The 21411-nt window shown below is 43.4% G+C and overlaps 1 protein-coding gene across 5 annotated transcripts in view; it reads left to right on the top strand.

Moving 5' to 3' along the window:
- Positions 1 to 21411, top strand: part of HELZ (helicase with zinc finger) — a 236890-nt gene that overhangs the window by 198215 nt on the left and 17264 nt on the right. For all 5 annotated transcript variants that reach the window (XM_053295358.1, XM_053295360.1, XM_053295359.1 and 2 more), the window contains exons 25-28: positions 4406 to 4613; positions 10757 to 10833; positions 18911 to 19481; positions 20863 to 21097. In XM_053295358.1, coding sequence (XP_053151333.1) covers positions 4406 to 4613; positions 10757 to 10833; positions 18911 to 19481; positions 20863 to 21097 — 1091 coding nt within the window. The remainder of the gene's footprint in view (positions 1 to 4405; positions 4614 to 10756; positions 10834 to 18910; positions 19482 to 20862; positions 21098 to 21411) is intronic.

The raw sequence follows: 21411 nt of genomic DNA, 5'->3' as shown, positions 1-21411 counted from the left end.
CATAGAGTGTCTAGATGTCTTCTGGGTGCACTGAAGTCTGCACAGGGGGTGGGGAGGTTCAGGGGGATCTGTTCTGTTCTTCACAAAGAGAGGGTGGGGAAGGGGCTGGACCCCACTTCCCCGGGGTGGTATTCATACTCATGAGCAGGGCCAGCAGGATCAGTATCCAGGTTTTTTGCAAGATTCTTCTTATGCAATTGCCAAAGAGGATTATGCCTGCTCATGAGAGTGGGTGCTCTAATTACTGTGGAGCTGTGCTGTGCTGCCATGTTTTCGGAAGTAGTGGGCAGGGTTCTCTCAGAGACTACTTTCCTGGTCCTAGGAACAGCGCTGCTGTGGGAAGAAACCCTCTGTCTTGCTGGGCGCACCTGTACACCTCACTGTCGACCTCACCTGTGGCCCCTGCAATCAACCCAGCTGCCCCAGGGTAGAGAGAGCAGAGGAAAGTGCCCTCTCCCACAATTCCCCGCACCCGCTTCTCTGCATATGGCATACAAACAGTGTGGACGCAGGATTTCTAAATTTGTGTAATTGTGCGGTCACATTGGCCAACTCCACGGTCATGCATACAGCAAGGTTATGGCAGATGGGGTGTGAGGATGTCCTCTGGGGTGCGTAGAAGGCTTCAGAGGGATCTGGGGAGAGGGAGGTAGTGGAAATTCTTTTTCTATTTTTTTAGCAGAGAAAATTTGGGGCCTCATGATGGTGGGGCCCCCTTGGTTTCATTGATCGTTAAGTGGGTGGCTCACGGTCCACATGTGGGGATAGTGCCTTGGCAGCAGGCACACACTATCTCGAGTGGACTGGCCCTCTCATGAGAGTGATGAGCAGCAAGCTTCTTTCAGCCGGTTTGTGATGGGCCTGGCTGGACTGCTCTGCCAGAGTCTCTTGCTCTGCCAGAGACCTTGTGACATCTTCCCTGGTCATGGTGGAACAGGATCCGACACACACACCCCACCCCGCATCCTTTGTCCTCTCCCATCTACATATCCCATTCTAGTGAATGTGGGTTTTCTTCTCTCCTCCTGCACTGATCCAGGCTCTCAACTCCCAACCCCCCTGAATTCAAGTTTGCACGTTGCTTTCAGTGTGCGTGGCTACTTTGGGGGTTGGTGCGGCTGTGCCATGGCTGGCAGAAGTGGAGCTGGCATTGCAGGTCATTTAAAGAATTCAAAAAGCCCTCTTCCTGCTGAGGGCAGACGGAGTGCTCTGAAAATGTACGATCGCGCTCAGCACGTCCCTTCAAGATTGTAGCCAATCCCAGCCACCCCACTGACATGGTGACGCTTTACCCACAGTCTGACTGCAGAGCTGGCTGGGATCAGGCTAGGAGGCCAAGTGACAGGAGGGGATTCCCGTCTCCCGCAACCACAGTTTTGCAGGCCACAGTTTGTTGAATGTCTGTGGCGCAAATTGGAATTGGGAATTGTAACCCCAGCCACCATTTAGCTGCAGTCATCTTGTACGTCTGAACCCAGCCTGGATTTGCAGCAGCCCACTGTCATACATAGAATCCTATGATTTTTTTTAAACTTGGAAGGCACCAAATACTTAATCTAGCTTAAATGTAGGCAGCATGGCCTGTTGACCACATTTTGACATATGCACTCCAAGTAAAAGTGTAAGCATGTCAACTTTCATTTTTGCTTCAAAAAGTAAGTTTCTAGCCTTCATAGTTGCAGACTTAAATTTGTAAATCTTAAAGGACAGGAAATAAAGCTAATGAAAAGAAATACATATACATATATTTTCAGCCCTCATGAATTGAGTCCATATAGGGACATGTTTCAAGGGTTGCTTTGCATTTTGTATTTCAAGTAATAATTCCAAAATATTATTTAAAATATTATAAAAATAAGTGTAAAATATTTGTTGCACTCATTTTACTATCTGTAGTTTGTCATCTCAGGAGCTTTGCCACTTGTGGTATGCCAGCAAAACAGGCATAGTGGAAGATGCTGCACTGACATGTAGATGGCCCAGTGCATAACTTCAGGGACTATAAATGATCTCTCGAAGATGAGCAGAAAGGGGAAACCATAGATGTTGAGGATGGACACTTGGGGAGCCTGGATGGTGAGAGGCAGGAAGATAAGGATATCCTCCTGGAAGCCCATGCCCATGCCCAGTCAAGTAATAGCTGAACTAGAGTAAGTGGTCTCTGAGGTACTGGTACCTGGAAGACCCCTGCACCTGGAACACATTCACTGTTTCACTGAAAATTCCATTAACTACCAGAAACTAAAATGTGAAGATCAGTTCTTTAACTGTTCTTGAGCTGTTGACCTTCTGTGCTGAACATGTTACATACCAATGATCTAATCCAATCTCCTACCTCGGTATAGGACTTTTTATGCCTAAAGTTCATTGGCAGATTTGAGTTGCTCTGAAACTTTTCCCTTTGCCCTTTTCATCTTTTAATGACTTTGTATTCTTTAGTACAAATTCCAAAGATTAAGTATAAATTCTTTTTGTTCAGAGTTTGTCTAGTTTGCAAGTGTTAGAAGTGTTAGAATATTTTGCACCATCATTTCCCCCTTTTTTTAACATTCAAGAGACTTGTTCTGTTTCTGAGAGATAAATAGCCCATGCTAGAAAAGCATTTCCAATGACTAAATATGACCTTTAGCATAGCCATATAAGTATTTGCCTAACTATATCTGCTTGACTACCTCTGTTAACATCAAGGGTTTAATGTCAAAGCTTTCCTTCAGTATTTAACCATAGGCCCTAATCCTCGAGTGTGCGTGGCTTCACCCATCTAAGTACTGATGACTGATAGGTTTCGTTGAGAACTCAGGAGGCTGCCGTTGTCACAGAACTGAAGCATTAAAACTAGGAAAATACTGTTTCTCTTAATTTTACATATTTCCCAATAACACATGTACTATTCTTTAATTTCTGCAGCAGGAATGCTTCTCATTCTATGTTGAAATATTTTCTTTTGCCTTAGTAGCATAGTAAAACTTCTGAAAAAAATATTTATTCACCTTTCTGGTCTTGATTTGCTTTCTCATCCAAACAATTTCTAATCTTTTTCTAGACTTCTAATCTTTTTCATTTCCATTGCCCCTTCATTATTTATCTGCCTGATTTTAAAATCTGATTTTAAAACCTTAATTTAAACCTGATTTTAAAATTTTATTGGGCTCTTTGTGAAAATCCAGATGCTGCTGTTACTGATACTGTGTGCAGTATTTTGTAATTTGTATCTTTATTATTTATTATTGCAACTTCCCTGTGAAGTATGTTAGGCTGAGGGATGGTGACATGCCTCAGGCTTCCCATTTGCAAATCCTACATCATATTGTGTGCCCACCACGGCAACAAAATGGCAGATGTGGTTCACTGCAAGCAAGTGTAAAATGATGCTTATTGGGGCAACCCCCACCACCAGCTTCACATGTACACTGATGGGATCTGAGTTGTTGCTCACTGAGGGATCACGGGGAGAGGGATCATGAGGTTGTAGTGGACAGCTTGTTGAAAGTGTTGACTCAGTGCACGGCAGCTGTGAAAAAGGCAAATTCCATGCTAGGGATCATTAGGAAGGAGATTTAAAATGCTAATATTATAATGCCCTTATACAAATCTATGGTGCAGCCGCATTTGGAGTAATGTATACAGTACTGGTTGCCATACCTTAAGAAGGACATTGTAGAACTGGAAAAGGTACAGAAGAGGGCAACCAAGATGACCAGGGGCCTGGAGCACCTTCCTTATGAGGCAAGGCTATGGCATCTGGAACTTTTTAGTTTGGAAAATAGGCAAGTACAGGGAGACATGATAGAAGTGTATAAAATTATGCATGGAGTAGAGAAAGTGGGCAGAGAGAAATTTTCTCCCTCTCACAACACTAGAACCAGGAGTCATCCCATGAAACTGAAGGCCAGGAAATTTAGGACTGACAAAAGGAAGTACTTTCTCACACAATGCATAATTAATCGATGGAATTCTCTGCCACTATATGGTGGGATGTGATGATGGCCACTAGCTTGGTTGGCTTTAAAAAGGTTTTAGACATAATTATGGAGGACAGGTACAGTATATCAGTGGCTACTAGTCTGACAACTATAGGCCATCTTCAGCATCAGAGGTAAGATGCCTCTAAACAGTTGCAGGGGATCAACAACAGGATAGAGGAGGCGCCTATTGGGGCTTCCCAGAGGCATCTGGCGGACCACTGTGGGAAACAGGATGCTGGACTGGATGGACCTTAGACCTGATCCAGTGGGGTTATTCTTACGTACTGGTACTTTTATGACTGGAATAACATCACTCTTGTGCTTCTGAATCTTACTACTTGGGGGAACTGCCTGAGTATTGTGTTTTCATCAACTGTGTGTGTGTGAGTTCAGGTTTAACAAGCTGAAAGCAATACTGTTCATATTTATTTATTACATAGGTACCATGGACAGGGTATCAGAGCAGGTTTGCAGTTGACCCTCGAATCATTACTCATCAAGCAGCTATGGCATACAATGTGAACCTGTTACAAGCACATGGACGTGGGTCTCCTATACCCTATGGTCTTGGACACCATTCACCAGTTAGTATAGGACAGCAGCAGCTTCAACTTTCAGAAAAAGAGCAACTTGAACAAAATCGGAACAGTAAGTTTAAAAAAAATTAAGCAAGGGGTTCTTGGGTTGTATCTTAAAACACACTTCATTCTTGGAATACTGGGCTAATTCTGTGGTATGTGGTGCTGATATATCAGCCTTCCTAATTAAGCCTTGATACTTCCATTTGTATAGGAAATGTGTATGGTGAAGAAATCTGATTTCTGAATTGATCTAGGTACAAGGATCAGAAGGCTGACAATAAGTTAATCCGAGCTGGAGTGGCCAGGTTGATCTCAGCTGCTTCATCCAGCAACCCAAATGATTGCAGGAGTCAGATGTCACCAACCTGGTCATAGCCTGTTGGTTGCCTTGCTGCTGCATCTGGATGGCAGCCTCTCAGGGTTACTCCTTCCTCTGGAAACGAGTTGCAGGGCAGCAACAGCAAGAGAAAGGGCATGCCCTCAGCTCTTGCCTGGGGGCTTCTCAGAGGCATCTGGTGGGCCATGTTTGAAACAGGATGCTAGAGTAGATAGACTTTGGGCCTGATCCAACAGAGTTGTTCTTATGTTTCCAGTCTGCCATTGTTGAAGTCTTATAACAGTTTGCTTTTATTGAGTGGCATTCAGATATATGATTGAGTGGTGCACTGTCGACAGAAGCTCCTTCTGTGTACACAAGGAGAGTTGCATTCATGCAAAGGCCTCTTGCACAAGTAGAAGGGATCCTTGCATGAGGGCAGCTCTCTTTCCACTTGTAGAAGGAGCTTTCATCAATGGTGTGCTGCTTTGCCAATGGTCTGAATGGCACCCATTATGTATGAAATGCATTTTTTTCAGTTCCCCATGAAATATGAAAAAAGCTTCTATGTAGTTGTAAATATATAGTAAAATACTGGATCTATATGGAAGTGGGATTCTTTTTGAGGGAGGGAATCTGGATTTCAAGCTCTTTTGGCCTTATTAGTAATTTATTCCACCACCACCCCCCTCAAGATTACTGACAGCTAAACTATAAATGTGAACTGCAATCCAGTAGGTATTTAATGTGCTGTCACAGCCATGGTTTCCCTGTTGCTGACTGTAGAATAGCTTGTACCCACAACTGTTTGCATTTTATAGCAGACAGTTCTATCTGACTAATGTACAGTTGCCTGCCAGAGCAATAAACTGTGTCTTGAAGTGCCACCCACTTTCATATTCAATAAGTTTTTTCTTCCTGAGCCTAAATATTATTTATGTATCTTAGATACTTTAAAAAACATCAGCACAGCGTACTAGGGATGTGCTCAAAATGCGATTTGGAAGCTGATTCATGGCACAATCCCTTTAAAATCAAGGGTTTACCCAGCCCCTTTAATGTGGAGGGAAACAGGTACATCCCTGCTCCTCCTCCACTTGCTGCCATTGCCATACTGGTGGCGCTCCCCGCCCCACCCCCCAGCTATCCACGCATGCCAGAGGCACTCTACCCTAGCTGTCCCCGCACAGCACTGGCATGCACATGGTTGCTGACCACACAAATGATTTAAGAGGGGTCACCTTTTCATTTTGAAAGCGATTCGCTAGATCCGCATATTTTCTAACACCACCAGCAATGTGGATGTTGGAGCAGGTGCCTATGGTCCAGAGTGAGCCATGGTGTTCTGAAGCAGGCCTTTGTCAGAAGTGGAACTGTAGTAACATAAACATTAGGGCTTGACTTCTGGAAGATCTGTCCCTTCAACAGAGTAGTGATTAATCTGTATTGAACCTTGCTGGCAAAATTGTAAACTGGATGATTGTATCCCAAGTTGACCTTCTGAACTCATTCATATATCAATTTTTGCTGCTCCACCCTTCCTTCTGCAGTCCTCTGAACCCCCTGCAAAGTCTTTTTTACATTCCTGGTTTCCCACCCCTTAAATTCCTTAAGAAATCTAGGATTTTGTCCTATGTTCTAGGAACAGCATGCCCTTCTGTTTGCATAGGTGGGCCTCCCTCTGCAGTCCCTGCACTCTTACAGAATCTTTCACACCCTATACCCTCCACCAAAGATTCTTCTGCAAATGGAAGAATTTATTCATGCATGTGCAGGAGTAGTAGATATTTGCCAGTCCCCCTTCTCTCTGTAGTTCCTTGGGCCTCCTGAAAAATCAGCTCCTGAAAAATCAGCTCCTGGGGGATTGGGAAGACCCTCCAGATCCAGATAACATATGGCATGGGATGGAGGTGGTGGGGACTGCAGGAGGAAGAGGGAATCAGAAAAAAATCACACCCCTGTCCTGCACGAATCTGCTTACAGAACAATTCAGAATACTATTGTGTATCTCTTAAGGAATATTGTTGTGAGGTAACAGTGTGCTTAAATTAAAAAATAATCCCAAGCGTCATATCTTTACAATGACGTCAGAGCTCTCTGGAACTCTGATGTGCACCTAGAGGCCTTCATACGCAGGGGCTATCTTCTACGAGTCAGAGACTACGTGAGTTAGTAATGGGGACTCCCTATTGTGCATTCAGAGTTCTCTTTGTTATTGGAAGAGACCAGAGCAGCAGCCCCTGTACATGCAGAGATTGTTTTGGACATCAGAGTTGCCTAGTGCTGGTATACCTCTGGGACAGAGCAGATATGCTAAGTTACAACAATTACATAAAGTAACCATTTTTAAAGATAAAAATGACAAATTGTGCTTGCTGTGTTCCTGCTGATGGCTCCGTTGCCTTCCAATAAGCAGGCTTGGGCTCAAATTGGAAAACGAATCTTACAGAACTATTGTGTAACGATAAGCATAGAACTCCATAATATTATTAGCATAAAATCTATTTCAGAGCACAGCGACATTTTAATGCTGAAGGATTGGGAACTGTATCAGAATTGAAATTGTTCTGTGATTCCATTTGTGCTGTTAGGGTGACTTTTCTTAGAGCTCAGTTATTCCCTGCTAACTAAGCAAAGAGGCACATTTTAAAAGTGGTAATTCTCTTTATTGAGTAGGAGGAGAACAACTGGCCCTATCCAGTCCCAGCACAGCATCCCTCCAGTGGCTATTGCTGGTGTCTATCTTATGTTTATTTTTGGATTGTGAGCCCTTTGGGGACAGGGAGCCATCTTTATTTATTATTTTTCTATGTAAACTGCTTTGGGAACTTTTGTTGAAAAGTGGTATATAAATTGTCGCCTTAGCTCTGCAGTTCAAAAATCTGAAAAGGAGAGTTATCCGTGTGTTGAGAGCTTGGCGTGCTGAGTTGTATATCTGAGAAGTTTCTGCCTTTCTCAGTACCATGGACATATGAGCTGTTACAGTACAATGCCATATAGTGTTGTTCAAAAGTTAATTGGATCCTAACTAGTTCATGGATATAGTCTTGAGAAGAATCTTATTTAAATTCATGAAAGCTAGTTCCAGAAGCAAATATGACATGCCATTCTTAATTTCTGCCATAGTAATCTCAGTGGTAGACAGCAGAATATGCCAGAAAAATAATTTTGGATAGGGAAGTTCAGTTTCCTGAACTTTTAATATTGTGACTGAGGAAGAACAAAGGAAATCTTGTGAAATTCACTTAACATAATCTTCTTCTAGGTCTGTAAGAGTTTGCTTCAAAACCTGATGATTGGGGCTTGCCCATGAAAGGTGTTAAATACCATCCGTTTATTGTAAATTGAAGAAGCAGTAGAGGTCTCTAAGCTGCTTCCACACAAGTCCATTTTAAACCTGAATTTACTTAATATGGCACCAAGGACCAGAGAATGAGCAATTAAACTTCAAAGCTAGTTATCCTTGTTGATGAAAATTACCACTGTAACCATTTAAAATACATTAAAGAAATGCTCAGTACTAAAGTAAGAAAGGTAAACGGTCAGTTTGAAAGAGAAAAGATTTTGGAAACTGCATCAATGAAGTAGTCTCTGGCTTCTGCCTTCAGATTCACATTATGTTACATTTTGGTCCATCTTTGCCTACTCAGTGGTTAACATCCTCATTAACCATACAGCTGTGTGCTGAGAAGAAGTGTCCTCATTGTGGAGAGCTTCTAGAGCTCCACAGCATTTATCACACTGTGTGTGTGTGTCTTGCAAATCATTCCTTCCCTTGGAAGTGCCCTGCACCACCCAAAAACATGTCCCTGAGGGTTGTGTTAGAAAATTCTAACTCAGCACCTTGGGTTCTGGACCTGTGTTGAAAGAAATCTGGACAAGTTTCTGGTTTCTGTTTCAACCTTATACCTCGGTCTGCACATTTGACATAAGATTCTGTACTCATGGATATACATTTTAAGTGATCACTAAGGATGTGCGCGGAACCATCTGGCCTGGTTTGGTTTGAGGCCAGACCGGCCTCGAACCGGGTCAGTTTGGTCCGGCCCCCATCGAACTCCCCCCCCCCGGGTCCGGTCCAACAGGTCCACGAATTTTCTTTAATTTTTTTAATGAACAATAACTACCTGTGCCCCCTTCGGGGGGCTTGCTGTAGCCACGGGGCGCGGGGCGGTCCACTAGGGTTCCCTCTCCCACCACCGGCCTTCCTCATTATCGCCGCAGCCGGATAAATGTAGTCTTTTTGGCCCTTTCGGGCCTCCGTAAAGACGAGCGGTGGCCATTTTGGCTGTCGCTGTGCATACACAAATGCCCTCTGCATGCCAGGCCTTGCAGAGGGCATTTGCGCATGCGCGGTGGCCAAAATGGCCACTGCTCGCCTTTACAGAGGCCTGAAAGGGCCAAAAAGACTACATTTATCCGGACCTGTTGGACCAGACCGGCAGTTCGGTTCCAGTCCAGAAAGAACCGGTGGGGGTGGTGGTTTCGGTTCGATCACGAATCCCCGGACTGAACCATCAGACTGTGGACCGCTGGACTGGTTCTGCACATCCCTAGTGATCACATGAACATTGCCACTTTAAAAGGCTAGGTAGGATTTGTCATGCCTGTAACTTTTCTGGAGGATCTGACAAAGCCCTAGGACCTTTCTTTGACATACATAGATACATCTTTGGATTATGATAAGGACCTGTGCCTATGATTTGATTTCTATCTATGCCCCCATGTATCTGTGCACATGCACATGCATATATGTGCCTTAAGGGTTTCCCAGTAACACAGGAAGTGGCCTTTAGCTTCACTCTTCTTTGGTGTCCTGTGTAGCAGTTTCAGCAGTGGGCCATAGTCACTAGGGTATTATTTTGGATTGCCCAAGATTGTAAAGAGCTTTTCAAATTAACTGGCAAACTTAATTAACTGCTAAGTATAGCATCCAGATAGATATACTTAAATATAATCATGTGAATACCGCTGTCAGAGCCAACCATTCAAAAATATAAGTAACTGCTGAATATAGCCTAATAAGAAAAAATAGATTTAAATATGTGTAAGATACCTTATTAAGGCTGTTTCTGTGGAATTATTTTCTAGGGTGTAAGATGACAAAACATCTTACTAAGATTGCAGTTTGCAATCGAACCGCTCAAACTTCCCAGTTCACGGTGTACTGGTTGAACCACAAACCAGTCCATGCATACCCCTAGTTTTTATAGTGCCCTTTAAATCCGCCTTTCCGCTGTATGGCTTAAACATGAACAGTGCAGACTAGCATTCATCTTCTTACTATTTTTAGTCTAAATTATTGAGATTCCACACCATCATGTACTATAGTTTAGTATAATGGTTTCTATCATGGTTTGGCTCATAGATTAAAGTTTGGTCAAAGTTTGGCTCATAGATTAAAGTTCAGTTAGAAGCTCTTTTGCTTTCAGAAGCTGAGATAAGAAGACAACCTTTTCTTTCAGGGGCTACACAGGGAAGTAAGTTTTCTTTCTCAACAAAAGGAAAATTTTGAATCTTTATTGGTAGTAGCCATGTTTAGTTGCTTTTGTATCTGAGGATGCTAGGGTGCCCCAGCAGCCCATATCACAGGAAGACTCTGTCCATGAGTAACAGTGTTTTGTCTCTGAAGACCAACTCCATAAACATGGAGAACAGGGAATGGCGTTTCAGAGTACAACAATGGAACAGGGCTAGTATCAGCAGGGAAGGAAGGGGGAGAAAATAATCTCATAAGAAGGGCAAAAATGTATGTGGCCAGTGGAAAGAGGAGGAAATAAAATACTGTTGTTATTTAATAATTGGACCTATGGGTGGCTATAATTCAAGCTGTACTGTGAAAAGTGTATTTCCTTTGCATTTTCTTGAAGTAAAGGTGATATAAATATTTTTAGGCAAAAATGAACCTGGTGCTGGACCTGAAATGAATAAAATTCGGACACCTGAAAAAAAGTCTATGGAATCCAAACAGGTATCTGTGTTCTTTATTTCTCTCTCTGTTCTCCTTAGATATAACAGTGGCAGTTCCCCATAATGCATGGACAGACACAGGGAAAGTTGTCCCTCATGAACCAAGAAGCAGTGAATTGCCAGGAATACCAAATCAATAATAAAAAGTTGTACATATTTATAACCAAATATCTCAATGTGATAACATAAAATAGAGTTCACAGAACCCAGAAATAATACAGTAAATAATAAAATGCAATTTAAATTTCACAATGGTAGGCAAGTGCTTGAATTCTGAAGATGGCATAAAGAAAATTCATAGAACTGTTGGGTAGCTGGTCACTTGCTGCTTTTCAGGAAAAGACCATTTATATTTGAGCTTCAGCAGTCCATATTCTACTTCATTAGCTGACAAATGCTTGAACAAGCAGGACTTGTGTTTTGTACCTGCCTGTCTTACAAACTTCACATCAAATATGACATGATTCCAGACTACAGAAGATTGGAGGCTTTTTAAAATTCACCAGAACTAAACTGGTGGCTGGTTGGGTGATGGTAGCATTTTTAAAACATGTGATAATTAGGGTAAAAACTGATGACTGCACATTCTGACTTTTGTTGCTCATAACCTTTTCTGTGCTAGTAGGGTTGTTCTTGCGTTTTGTTTTGGAATCACCATGCCTGTCTAAACAAATCTAACTGTAAAAGCTGTATATGCATTTGGGGATAACACATTGTTGCAGACTTTGGATATAATCTGTTTGAACAATTTAATTCACCTTTTGATCTGGATTGAGATCTGTCGAGATCCATAAGAATGGGGTTCTGTGCCTGCAAAGGACCCTTGCAGTAGAATGCCACAGCTCATCGTGGTGACCTCTTATTTCGGTTTATTGACTTGGCTTTCGGACTACATTGGCATTATTTGACCTTTGGAACAGACTTTGGACAACACTATTCGATTATCATTATGACTGAGGAAAAACTGAGCTTTAAATGCTAAGCTCCCCTCTAAGGACCTCCATGATTTATGCCTCATCTGCCTTGGTGAGGCACACAATGTTTCCTCTTGCAGGATATGTCTGTCTTTCTCCAAGCAAACACGCAAGAATTGGGCTCTGAGGCTTCACATGGCCATATATGATGAGGTGTTAAATTCCTTGACTCTGGGCGAGCCCTGCCTGTTGACATTGATGTCAAAATCACCACCGAAAACTGTCTCGACACTGAAATGGTCAAAGCCATCGGCATCAGCTTCGATGTCTACGGCTTCCAGGAGCCCTAAGCTGCCTTTGGGTATGGATTTGAGTTCCAGACATTCAAAGTCCAAAAACAAATGAGCAACCTTGGAAGCTGCCCCATCGACACTGAAATAGAAGAAGTCTAAAACCATAGACTTAACCAAAGACAGAACTCTGTCACTTTCGGATCTACAGCAACTGGTGTCGGACCGTGTATGGCCCTAGAAGTCAACGGTTGCTCTTGGTACCGGCCCCTTGACATTGACATCTTCGACACAGAAGAAAATGCTGGATCCAAAAAAGCCTCTTGATGCTAACCGCTCTTCGACACCAATGCAGTTGATGTCGAGGGCTCGATCTCTGTCTCCAGCTCTGACACCGATTCATTCTTCGGCTCTGTCAATGCCTCTTGATTGACATCTGCTCCTCTGTTTCCAACTGTGATGTCAACACTACATACACCAGTGTTTTCGGCATCGAGATGGGTTTCGCCCCGTCAATGCCAATGCCAACATTTGACGCCAGTGAAGAGGATTCAGATAGAGGTGCCTGTTTGGATCCCTCCACAGCACACATATTGCTATCGATACTGAACTCGTCCTCCAGTACACCTTCTATGACCACGTTCAAAAGGTTTCTCCTGACAACCATGCCTACACCAACAGGGTCTGCTACTATTCATTCAGTTGACCAGCCGTCATCTTATACCCTATCTGCTGCCTAATTGGAGGGTACCTCTGTTTCTCACACACTTTGGCTGTGGGATCAGCGCTCACTATGACTGCTATGGGAACCTGTTCTCCTTGCTTCCCATATGATTTTCAGGAAGGGAGACCTTGGAGATCAGTTCCATCGAAGTCCTACCATCCTCTTACTTCTTCATTGGCACACGTTCGTCCGGTGAACATGCTCGGGAATGAAGATGTTCTTGCTGTGCCAAGCAGGCCTGTTGCACAAACATCTGTAGCAACTCAGATCCGTACTTCATGACCTGTGCCTCTAGTGTTGACAGCAACAAACAACCCCTTTGCCACATAAACCTCCATGCTTAGCTGTGGGGACTCAAAGACTCTCTATTCTTTTGCCACCTGTAAAGTCTGCTCTTGAGACTCAAACATATATTCCACACTCCCCAGCTGGATCAATATCGGATCATCATGGCTCTTCTGACTTCAGTTCGAACCCAGAAGATCTGAGCAATTTGATGGATCCGCCTACTGATGTGCCTCCTCCTACCTATGTCTCCCCTAATGAAGAAATGAAAGCCTACCATAAACACATTAAGCAAATGTCAGAGGCTCTGGTTTTAGACTTGAAATCTGACCTAGCCACCATAGACAATCCCATCTACAACTTCATGGTGAAGTCTCAGTCATCTCAACCTGTGGCTCTGCTGGTTCTTCCAGTTATCTTCAGGGCAGCGAAGTGTGATCGGGAAGTCATCCATACATTGACCCCAACCTCCAAATGCGTAGAGAGTTTTTATCGCATCCAAGGGAAAGATATTACCTACCTGCTAAAGCATCCTGCTCCTAACTCCCTGGTCATTGACTGTGCCACCTCAACAAAATCCGAACAGTGTCACAGCACTCCTGCAGACAAAGGGGAGAAAGTTGGACCTTTTAGGGAGAAAAATCTACTCCACATCATGTCTGTCGTTTAAGATCATGAATTATTCGGCCTGCACAGCTAAATATAATCATGGCCTGTGGGAAGCCTTTCAAGGCGATTTAGACACCCTATCACCAGAAGACTTTAAAAAGAAATACCAACAAACATTGGATAAATTGGCTGTGCGTACTCGGCAACAATTGAGCACAGCAAAACATCTAGCTGAGTCAGAATCTCATTCCATGGCGGCAGCAGTCTCACTGTGGAGACACACATGGCTATGTTCTACCACTCTTCAGAGCGATATGAAAGAAACGCTGAGGGCTTTCTTTTTGATGGTAACACCATCTTCAGTGAGACAACTGACTCCACCATGGAGCAATTAAGAAGTTAAAGTTTATCGCAAAGACTTTTACCACCACAGCCTCAACTTCTTATGCATCAAAGTATCACTCTTATCCCAGGCAGAGGCCCGCGTTCAGACAACAGGAACACTATGATTTCAAGAAACAATATCACCCTTATCATAAATGTTCCTATGAAGGCAAAGGCAAAGTTGTTCAATCTCAGCATACAAAACAGGTGGAGCCTCAAAAGCATCTTTGAGAAACAGAACCACCCACTGTCACCTCCTTACTCCTCACCCTTCCCACCACCAGGGGCAGTAACACCTTGGCAGGCGAGCAACAACACCAACTTCACAATCCCATCTCTTCCACCAGCACATGAATCCATCAGGCTGGCATGCCATGCCCCTACATGGCACCACATAACATTGGACCGCTGGGTCCTGAAGATCATTTCCTTGGGATATGCCACAGAGTTCAGAATGACTCCAAACTTTTCAGGGATGAAATCCACTCAACCGTCCCAAACATTGAAAGAGGAAGTTGTTAGAGAAGGGTGCAATCACCCCTGTGCCCACCGCACAGGCGGGAGGGTTTTTACTCTTATTATCTCCAAATCCCGAAGAGGGATGGCGGGATCCGTCCTATAATGGATCTGCACCACCAAGTTTGTGTAAGAAAATTTCACATGATAGCATTGCAAGAGATCCTACCGCTTCTTTATCAAGGGAATTGGATTTGCAACGCTGGATCTGAAAGACGTATATTTTCATATTGGCATGAGATCAGTATAGGAAATATCTGAGATTTACCATAAGAGAACAAGCGTACCAATACAGTCTTACCTTTGGGTTTTGCACCGCTCCAAGAGTATTTACCAAATGAATGGCTGTAGTGGTGGCTCATCTGAAAATGCAGGGGATAGCAACCTACCCGTTTTTGGATGATTGGCTCCTGACATCCAAAGACCAAGGAGAGTTACATTCTCAGACATCGTATGTTTTAAATCTCCTCCAAGACTTGGAGTGATCTTGAACATGGAAACCAGGAGAGCGTATTTACCCAAAGAGCGATACAAGTGTATCATGGATCTGATCCACGAATTCCAACAACATCCATCTTAGCCGGCTCAACTCATTCAACAACGTTTGGGCCTTATGGCTTCCTGCAACACAGTAGTGCATTATGCACGGTTGAAGATGCACAAACTACAACTTTGATCTCTGTCAGTTTTCCACCCAAACATGGACAGCCAACACAAGTGTCTGGAAATTTCAGATCAGATACTTTGCTCCCTTATCTGGTGGTCGAACTGCCAAAATCTTTTAGAGGGGGTTCCTTTTCAGACTCTGACTGAAAAGAGTCTGGTTCATGACAGACACATCTTTGCTGAGTAGGGGTGCCCACTGCAAGAACCATCAAATTCAAGGCAAGTGGAACCCACAACAAACTCAGTTTCATATCAACTTTCTGGAACTGCTGGCTGTCTTCCACTTCTGCAAGGCAAGGTCATGCAGGTACAGTTAGACAATACCACTGCCCTGGCTTACATCAGCCAACAGGGAAGAACAGTGTCATGGACTCTTTGTGCCCTCTGCCTGCAACTATGGCACTGGTGTATCAGACATCAATTTACCTAATAGCCATCCACATAAAAGGCCTGGGCAATGTCCTAGCAGATGATCTGAGTTGCATGTTTGCGCAACAGCAGCACCACGAGTGGGAGATCAAGGCGGAATATATTGCCCCACTCTTCAACAACTGGGTATGTCCCACCATAGACCTGTTTGCAACTTCAGAAAACATGAAGTGCACAAGTTTTTGCTCAAGGGTAGGTCATGACCCGCAATCACTGGGAGACACCTTCCAGATAGACTGAACTTGGGAGATCCCATACATGTTCTCACCATGTCCATCGATCAATCGTGTGGTGGTGTGTCTTTTGACTTCTCCAACTTCATGCATCTTAGTGACTCCATGGTGGCCAAGACAACCATAGTTTCCACAAGTACTCAAACTATCGAGAAACTAGTACCAAAGACTACCACAAGAGATAGATCTCCTGACACAAGACAATGGTCACATCCTGCATACAGACGTACTCACACTTCGTCTGACGGCATGGTGAAACAGCTTCTGAATAAAATTCTACTCAACCAAAGGAAGCCTTCCACCAGACATAACGACTTTGGCAAATGCCTATGTTAAAACCTATGCCAGAGCACATGGTTTTCAGCCTAAGCAAGCTACCACTAAGGATGTACTCTACTACTTGACTACCTTAAAATCGCAAGGTTTGGCTAATGTGTCCCTAAAAGTACATTTGGTGGCACTCTCTTCCAAACTTCCGGGCTGTGATGGCAAGACTTTTCTCCTCACCCGGATAGTAGAGTTTTTCTGAAGGGCCTCATGAATGTATACTCACTTATTTGTATTCCTCTGGAACCATGGAGCATATCCTTGGTCCTCTCAGCATTGACCCAGAGCCCATTTGAGCCAGCAGGTGCTACTTACATCAGACTAGTAACTTTAAAAATGGCCTCCCTACTTGCTATAACTATGTTGAAGAGCATTAGTGAATTTACAGCTTTGAGGATTGATTCACCATATACCAGGATCTATCCTGATAAAGTACTAATGCATATGGACCCCAACTTTATGCCCAAGGTGGTGTCTGACTTCCACATTAACCAAGATATTGTTCTCCCTACATTCTTCAGGGACCCGTCTACACTTTTCGAACGTGCGATGCACTCTTTGGATAGGTGCAGGGTGCTTTTATATTACCTAGACCATACTAAGGACTCTAGGTCCACCAAGCGCCTTTTTGTAGTTTACAAGGGCCCTGCTAGGGGCTCCTGCTAGGGGCTCCTGCATTTCCAGACAAAGAATGTCCAGATGGCTGGTTGAACTCATTATTCTGACCTACAAGTCACATAATGTGAAACCACCTGAAGCAGTCAAGGCCCACTCTACCCATGCCTATTCTTCGTTGGCTACACACTTATCGAGGGTAACCTTCATGGACATCTATAAAGCAACTACTTGGTTTACTGAGTTACCTTTAATCAAGCATTACATCATAGAAGAGCGCTCTGCTGCAGAGGTAAGCTTTGGGAGAAGCATTTTAAAGTGGGTGTTACAATAGCTACCCTGTTTCCCCGAAATATAGACCTAGCAGTAATTCCTGATGTACCACTAATTGCCCTAGTGCATTTTGGGGGGCTAAAATTAATATAAGACATTGTCTTATTTTCAGGGAAACAGGCTACTACTGCACCCTCTTCCTTTGGGAGCTAGCTAAACACCCATTCTTATGGATCTCGATACAGATAAACAGGTTGCTCAACTGTATCATGTTCTGGTAGAGATCCGTCGACATCCATAAGACCCTCCCAAACTACTCCTCTGCAGTAGTGTTCCACTATGTGCATTCTAAGTGTGCACATAATTCTCTTCCAATGATGAACTCATCTGCTAAGGATGATCGCCCTCCATGGTGGTCGTCTAAGAAGTGAGGAATATGGCACTGGCCCATCTTTAAATAGCATGCTGTGGGTGAGGAGGCAGGGCTCGGTCGCCACGACAAGCTGCAGCATTCTACCGCGAGGGTCCTGCGCAAGCGCAGAACCCCATTCTTATGGATGTCAACTGATCTCTACCACATCATAAGTTACAGGTGAGCAACCTGTTTTTATATACAAGTGGCCCTCGTTATCCACTGTCCCGGCATTACGCTTTCGCGTAACTGCAGGTGGGCTATATAGACCCAACCTCATTATCCACAGTTCAAAAAAATAGGCAGAAGTCCCTTGTCTGAAATTCCTGGGTGGTCAGAAATGATTTCCGATGTCATTTCTGGCCACCATTTTGCAGCACAGAGCCATTTTGTGGCTCTTTTAGAAAAACAATTCCCCAAGATTTTTTCTGGGAAATCAGAGGAATTAGGAGGTTTGTGGGGTATTGCTGGAGACCTGGAGAGCATGGTAGAGTACTTTATTATTCTTATTTCTGCCTTCTCCCCACTTGATTAGCCCTTTTTTAACCTCAAGGAACCTAACCCTCCCAATTCCCATTGACTCAAGGTCTTGTTATCCGTGGCTTCATTATCTGCAGCTGTCAGCCAGAATGGAACCCCCGCGGATAATGAGAACCACCTGTATAGCAAATAAAATACTCACACTAGTATGCAAAGCCCTAACATTTTTTCTAAAAGAAGAATGTTTTTCTTTTATGTTGTCTCTGATGGAAAGGTTGGGAGAACTTGATTTTTAGGACAAAGTATGTGTCTTCAAATGAGGAGAGTGATCCAAAACAAATTGCTTCTTCTCTGCTAACAGATAATCAGTTTTTAATTAAATATTTGGTGCCATTATTTTGAAGTTTAAAAAAAGCTTGATTTGATAGTTATCTGTCATTTACTAAATTAGGTATGATCTTAAGGTAGCAGCTGGCAATTCATTTTTTTCTAAAATAGTATTTTGTAGAATAGGTTTCCGTGATGAGGTCTGCATGTGAAGTTTAAAAACAGAAATATAAGGAGGCAAGTGCCAGTGGTCTTTATAACTTATACCCTCCAAATAGCTGTGAAAATATTTCTTTTGGATTTTTTTTTAAGCTTCAGATTTACAAAAATAGCATGGAGTCATGTAAATGATTCAAAGTCAGGTAGAAGTACCAGTGGGATATGTTTTCAGTTACACAAAGAAAGGGAAGAATGTATGTCAGATGTACAGTACTTTTTCTTCACTTATGACCTTGTTCTTCCCACCTTTTTTAGCTATCACATGCTTGATTCAGTGTTAAAGTAATTTGTTTGGTACACCCATCGCTTACAGGGAGTTTGACTTTGTTTTCTTAAATGATTTTTAACTCAAATAATTTGTGTAATTTTTTCTAGGTTGACTTAGAAGCAAATTCCCAAAATAGAAGTCCGGAATCACGTTCCAGCAGTGCTTATCCTAATTCTAAATTTCACCGCAAAGAAAATCTTAACCCCAGGCAGCTGAATCTTCACCTCACCCCTCCCCATTCTCAGTATGCTGTTCCTAATCGCCATTTCCAGCACCTGTCCCAGATTCCAAGGCAGCCATACCCCGTACAACAGCAGCAAAGCCTATTAAGTCAACAACAAAATCATTTGCCTGAACAACAAAACCAAATGCACCCACAACAAAGCCAGATAGTCCAGCAACATAATCATTTAAATCAGCAGCCACAACAGCCACCTTCACAGCTTTCCCCTGCCTATCAAACAGGCCCCAACCAGTCATTCTTCAAAAACCCAGTTCCACACAGACCTCATTCCCCTAGCGTCGATACTGTCATTTCAGAGCCGCATCCTCCATCTCTGTTACAAGAAGTTAATAACCCCCTTAGACCCATTGCCCAGCACAACCCAATGATGCCACCCCACTTGAACCACTTCATTGAAGAAAATCCTCCAGGAATGTCTGTAGGGGAACCAATGGGTAGGTATCATTGCCTCATTCCATGGAATGCAGAGCAACTATCCTAAACTAATTATCTTAGAGTTTTTTTTTAAGATTGTGAATTTCAGGACTGAATTCGTTCTGTGTTGACTTTTCCTCTTAAGTAATGTCAAGAGGAGAAGCCATTTCCTTGGGGAATCATGCAAGTGTTTGCTTCTGACATTCCTGACATTGTGTTTCTCTTATGTTGTAAAGCCACAAGAAGTGGCTTAAGCGGCCTGCTCCTTTCTTTCTGTCTCAGTTGCTCTGGGGGCAAGGCACCACTCCACCCCACTCCCTCCTATTCATTTCAATGAGGATTTATCTGGTTGTCTTTTGGGGCCAAGTAGGATTTGGGGGGGGGGGTCACACCTGATTGGCTCTGGGCTGAGGCCTTTTTTTGCCTACTTCTCACTGACTTTCCTAGGATTAATGGTTCCAGATGTTTGGTCACCTGACAGGTGAGTGAGGGTTGGGTTAGCTGTCTTGCATCAGTGTTGGGCTGGAGGGCCAATTATGGTGAGTGGGAAGCCAGGGAACAGCCCTTGTAGGTTTCACGGCCCCTGGGCTGAGATCTGCCCCCACTCGGAAGCTGGTTTGGACCTACCACGCAGAGTTTTGCAGCTTGGGTTGCGGTGGGGCAGGCTGGCCTCCCCTTAGCGGGGGTAACTTTGCGGTTGTGATGATGCCTGAACTGTTTGCCAGGCTGAGTTAACACCCGGTCATTCGCCCAGCTGTGGGCAGTCCTCCTTATGAGGCTGACCTGCACTCTATTTAGTTATATTCTTCGTTGCAGGTTCTTTGTAATGTAATAAATAAAGTGGTCCTAGTTTCTCCAGTTACTGTGTAATTACTGTGTACTGTGTGATTTAATAAATAAAGTGGCCCTAGTTTCTCCAATTGCTGGGTGTGCAATAGTCATTGATTTTCTCTGTGGGGAATCATTATATTGTTTGGCCCTCAGCAACATGCTTCCGCTCTAACAGAGCACTTCTGGAGTGCAGGTGAACTCCAGAAAGTATTTACTCTCTTGCGTGAAGGTGCCCACACTTTGAGGAGAGCACCCAATAGCTCAGGGGTGTAGTTGGATGTTAGGAGTGCCCATGGTACGCTGCTCTGGATGTCAGCCACTATCGTTCCTGTTACTACCTATCAGCTACACTTTTCACATATGTAAATGGTCTCATGGCTGCTGAGAGGTCTTTTGGGATAGCACAATGTCAAGGACACAACTAGGAATCCATGAATATTGCTTGAATCCATGAATAATGCTTAATATTGTTTGCATAGTTATCATATGATATCATTACATCTATTTTTCTAGCACAAATATCTGAAATGTTGATGCTGAGTAAATTTTTTCTCTCCAAATGTTTTTCAGATCGTATTCATGGAAATCTGGCTTTGGAAACCTTAAGACAACAGCAAGCAAGACTACAGCAGTGGAATGAGCATAATGCCTATCTCAGTCAGGGCAATATTCCTTATTCTCATCATCATCACCCTCATTTATCCCACCTTGCACAGCAGCCAGTTGGATTGCATCAGCAGCCAATTAGGGCAAACTGGAAACTTGCCAACAATATAGAAGATGAAACTGAGCCAACATATTCAAGGTAACTGGATTAAATTCTCAAATAATAGCATTTAGGTAGAAATAGGATTCAAGCCACTATTGAGTAACATAGCGGTTAAAAGGTCCGAAAAGCTACCTTGGCCATCCCTTACCACAAGGGACGGTATCAAAGGTGTTTCTGGAATTAAGGTTTCAGTTCTGGCTGGCCTATTTCAAATATCCAGCTTAAGAGGATGGACATCCAAAATAGACATCAAACAGGCTGGAAAAGGATGGCCCATTTTTGTGTGGCCAAAAGAAGCATATGTTAAGAGGCCCCACTTCTGAAGTGCACATGCTCACATCTGGAATGGG

The sequence above is a fragment of the Hemicordylus capensis genome, chromosome 2 (assembly GCF_027244095.1).
Source record: "Hemicordylus capensis ecotype Gifberg chromosome 2, rHemCap1.1.pri, whole genome shotgun sequence".
NCBI lineage: Eukaryota > Metazoa > Chordata > Lepidosauria > Squamata > Cordylidae > Hemicordylus > Hemicordylus capensis.
Note: the sequence above shows the minus strand (reverse complement) of the source record. Positions and strands in the feature narration are given on the sequence as shown.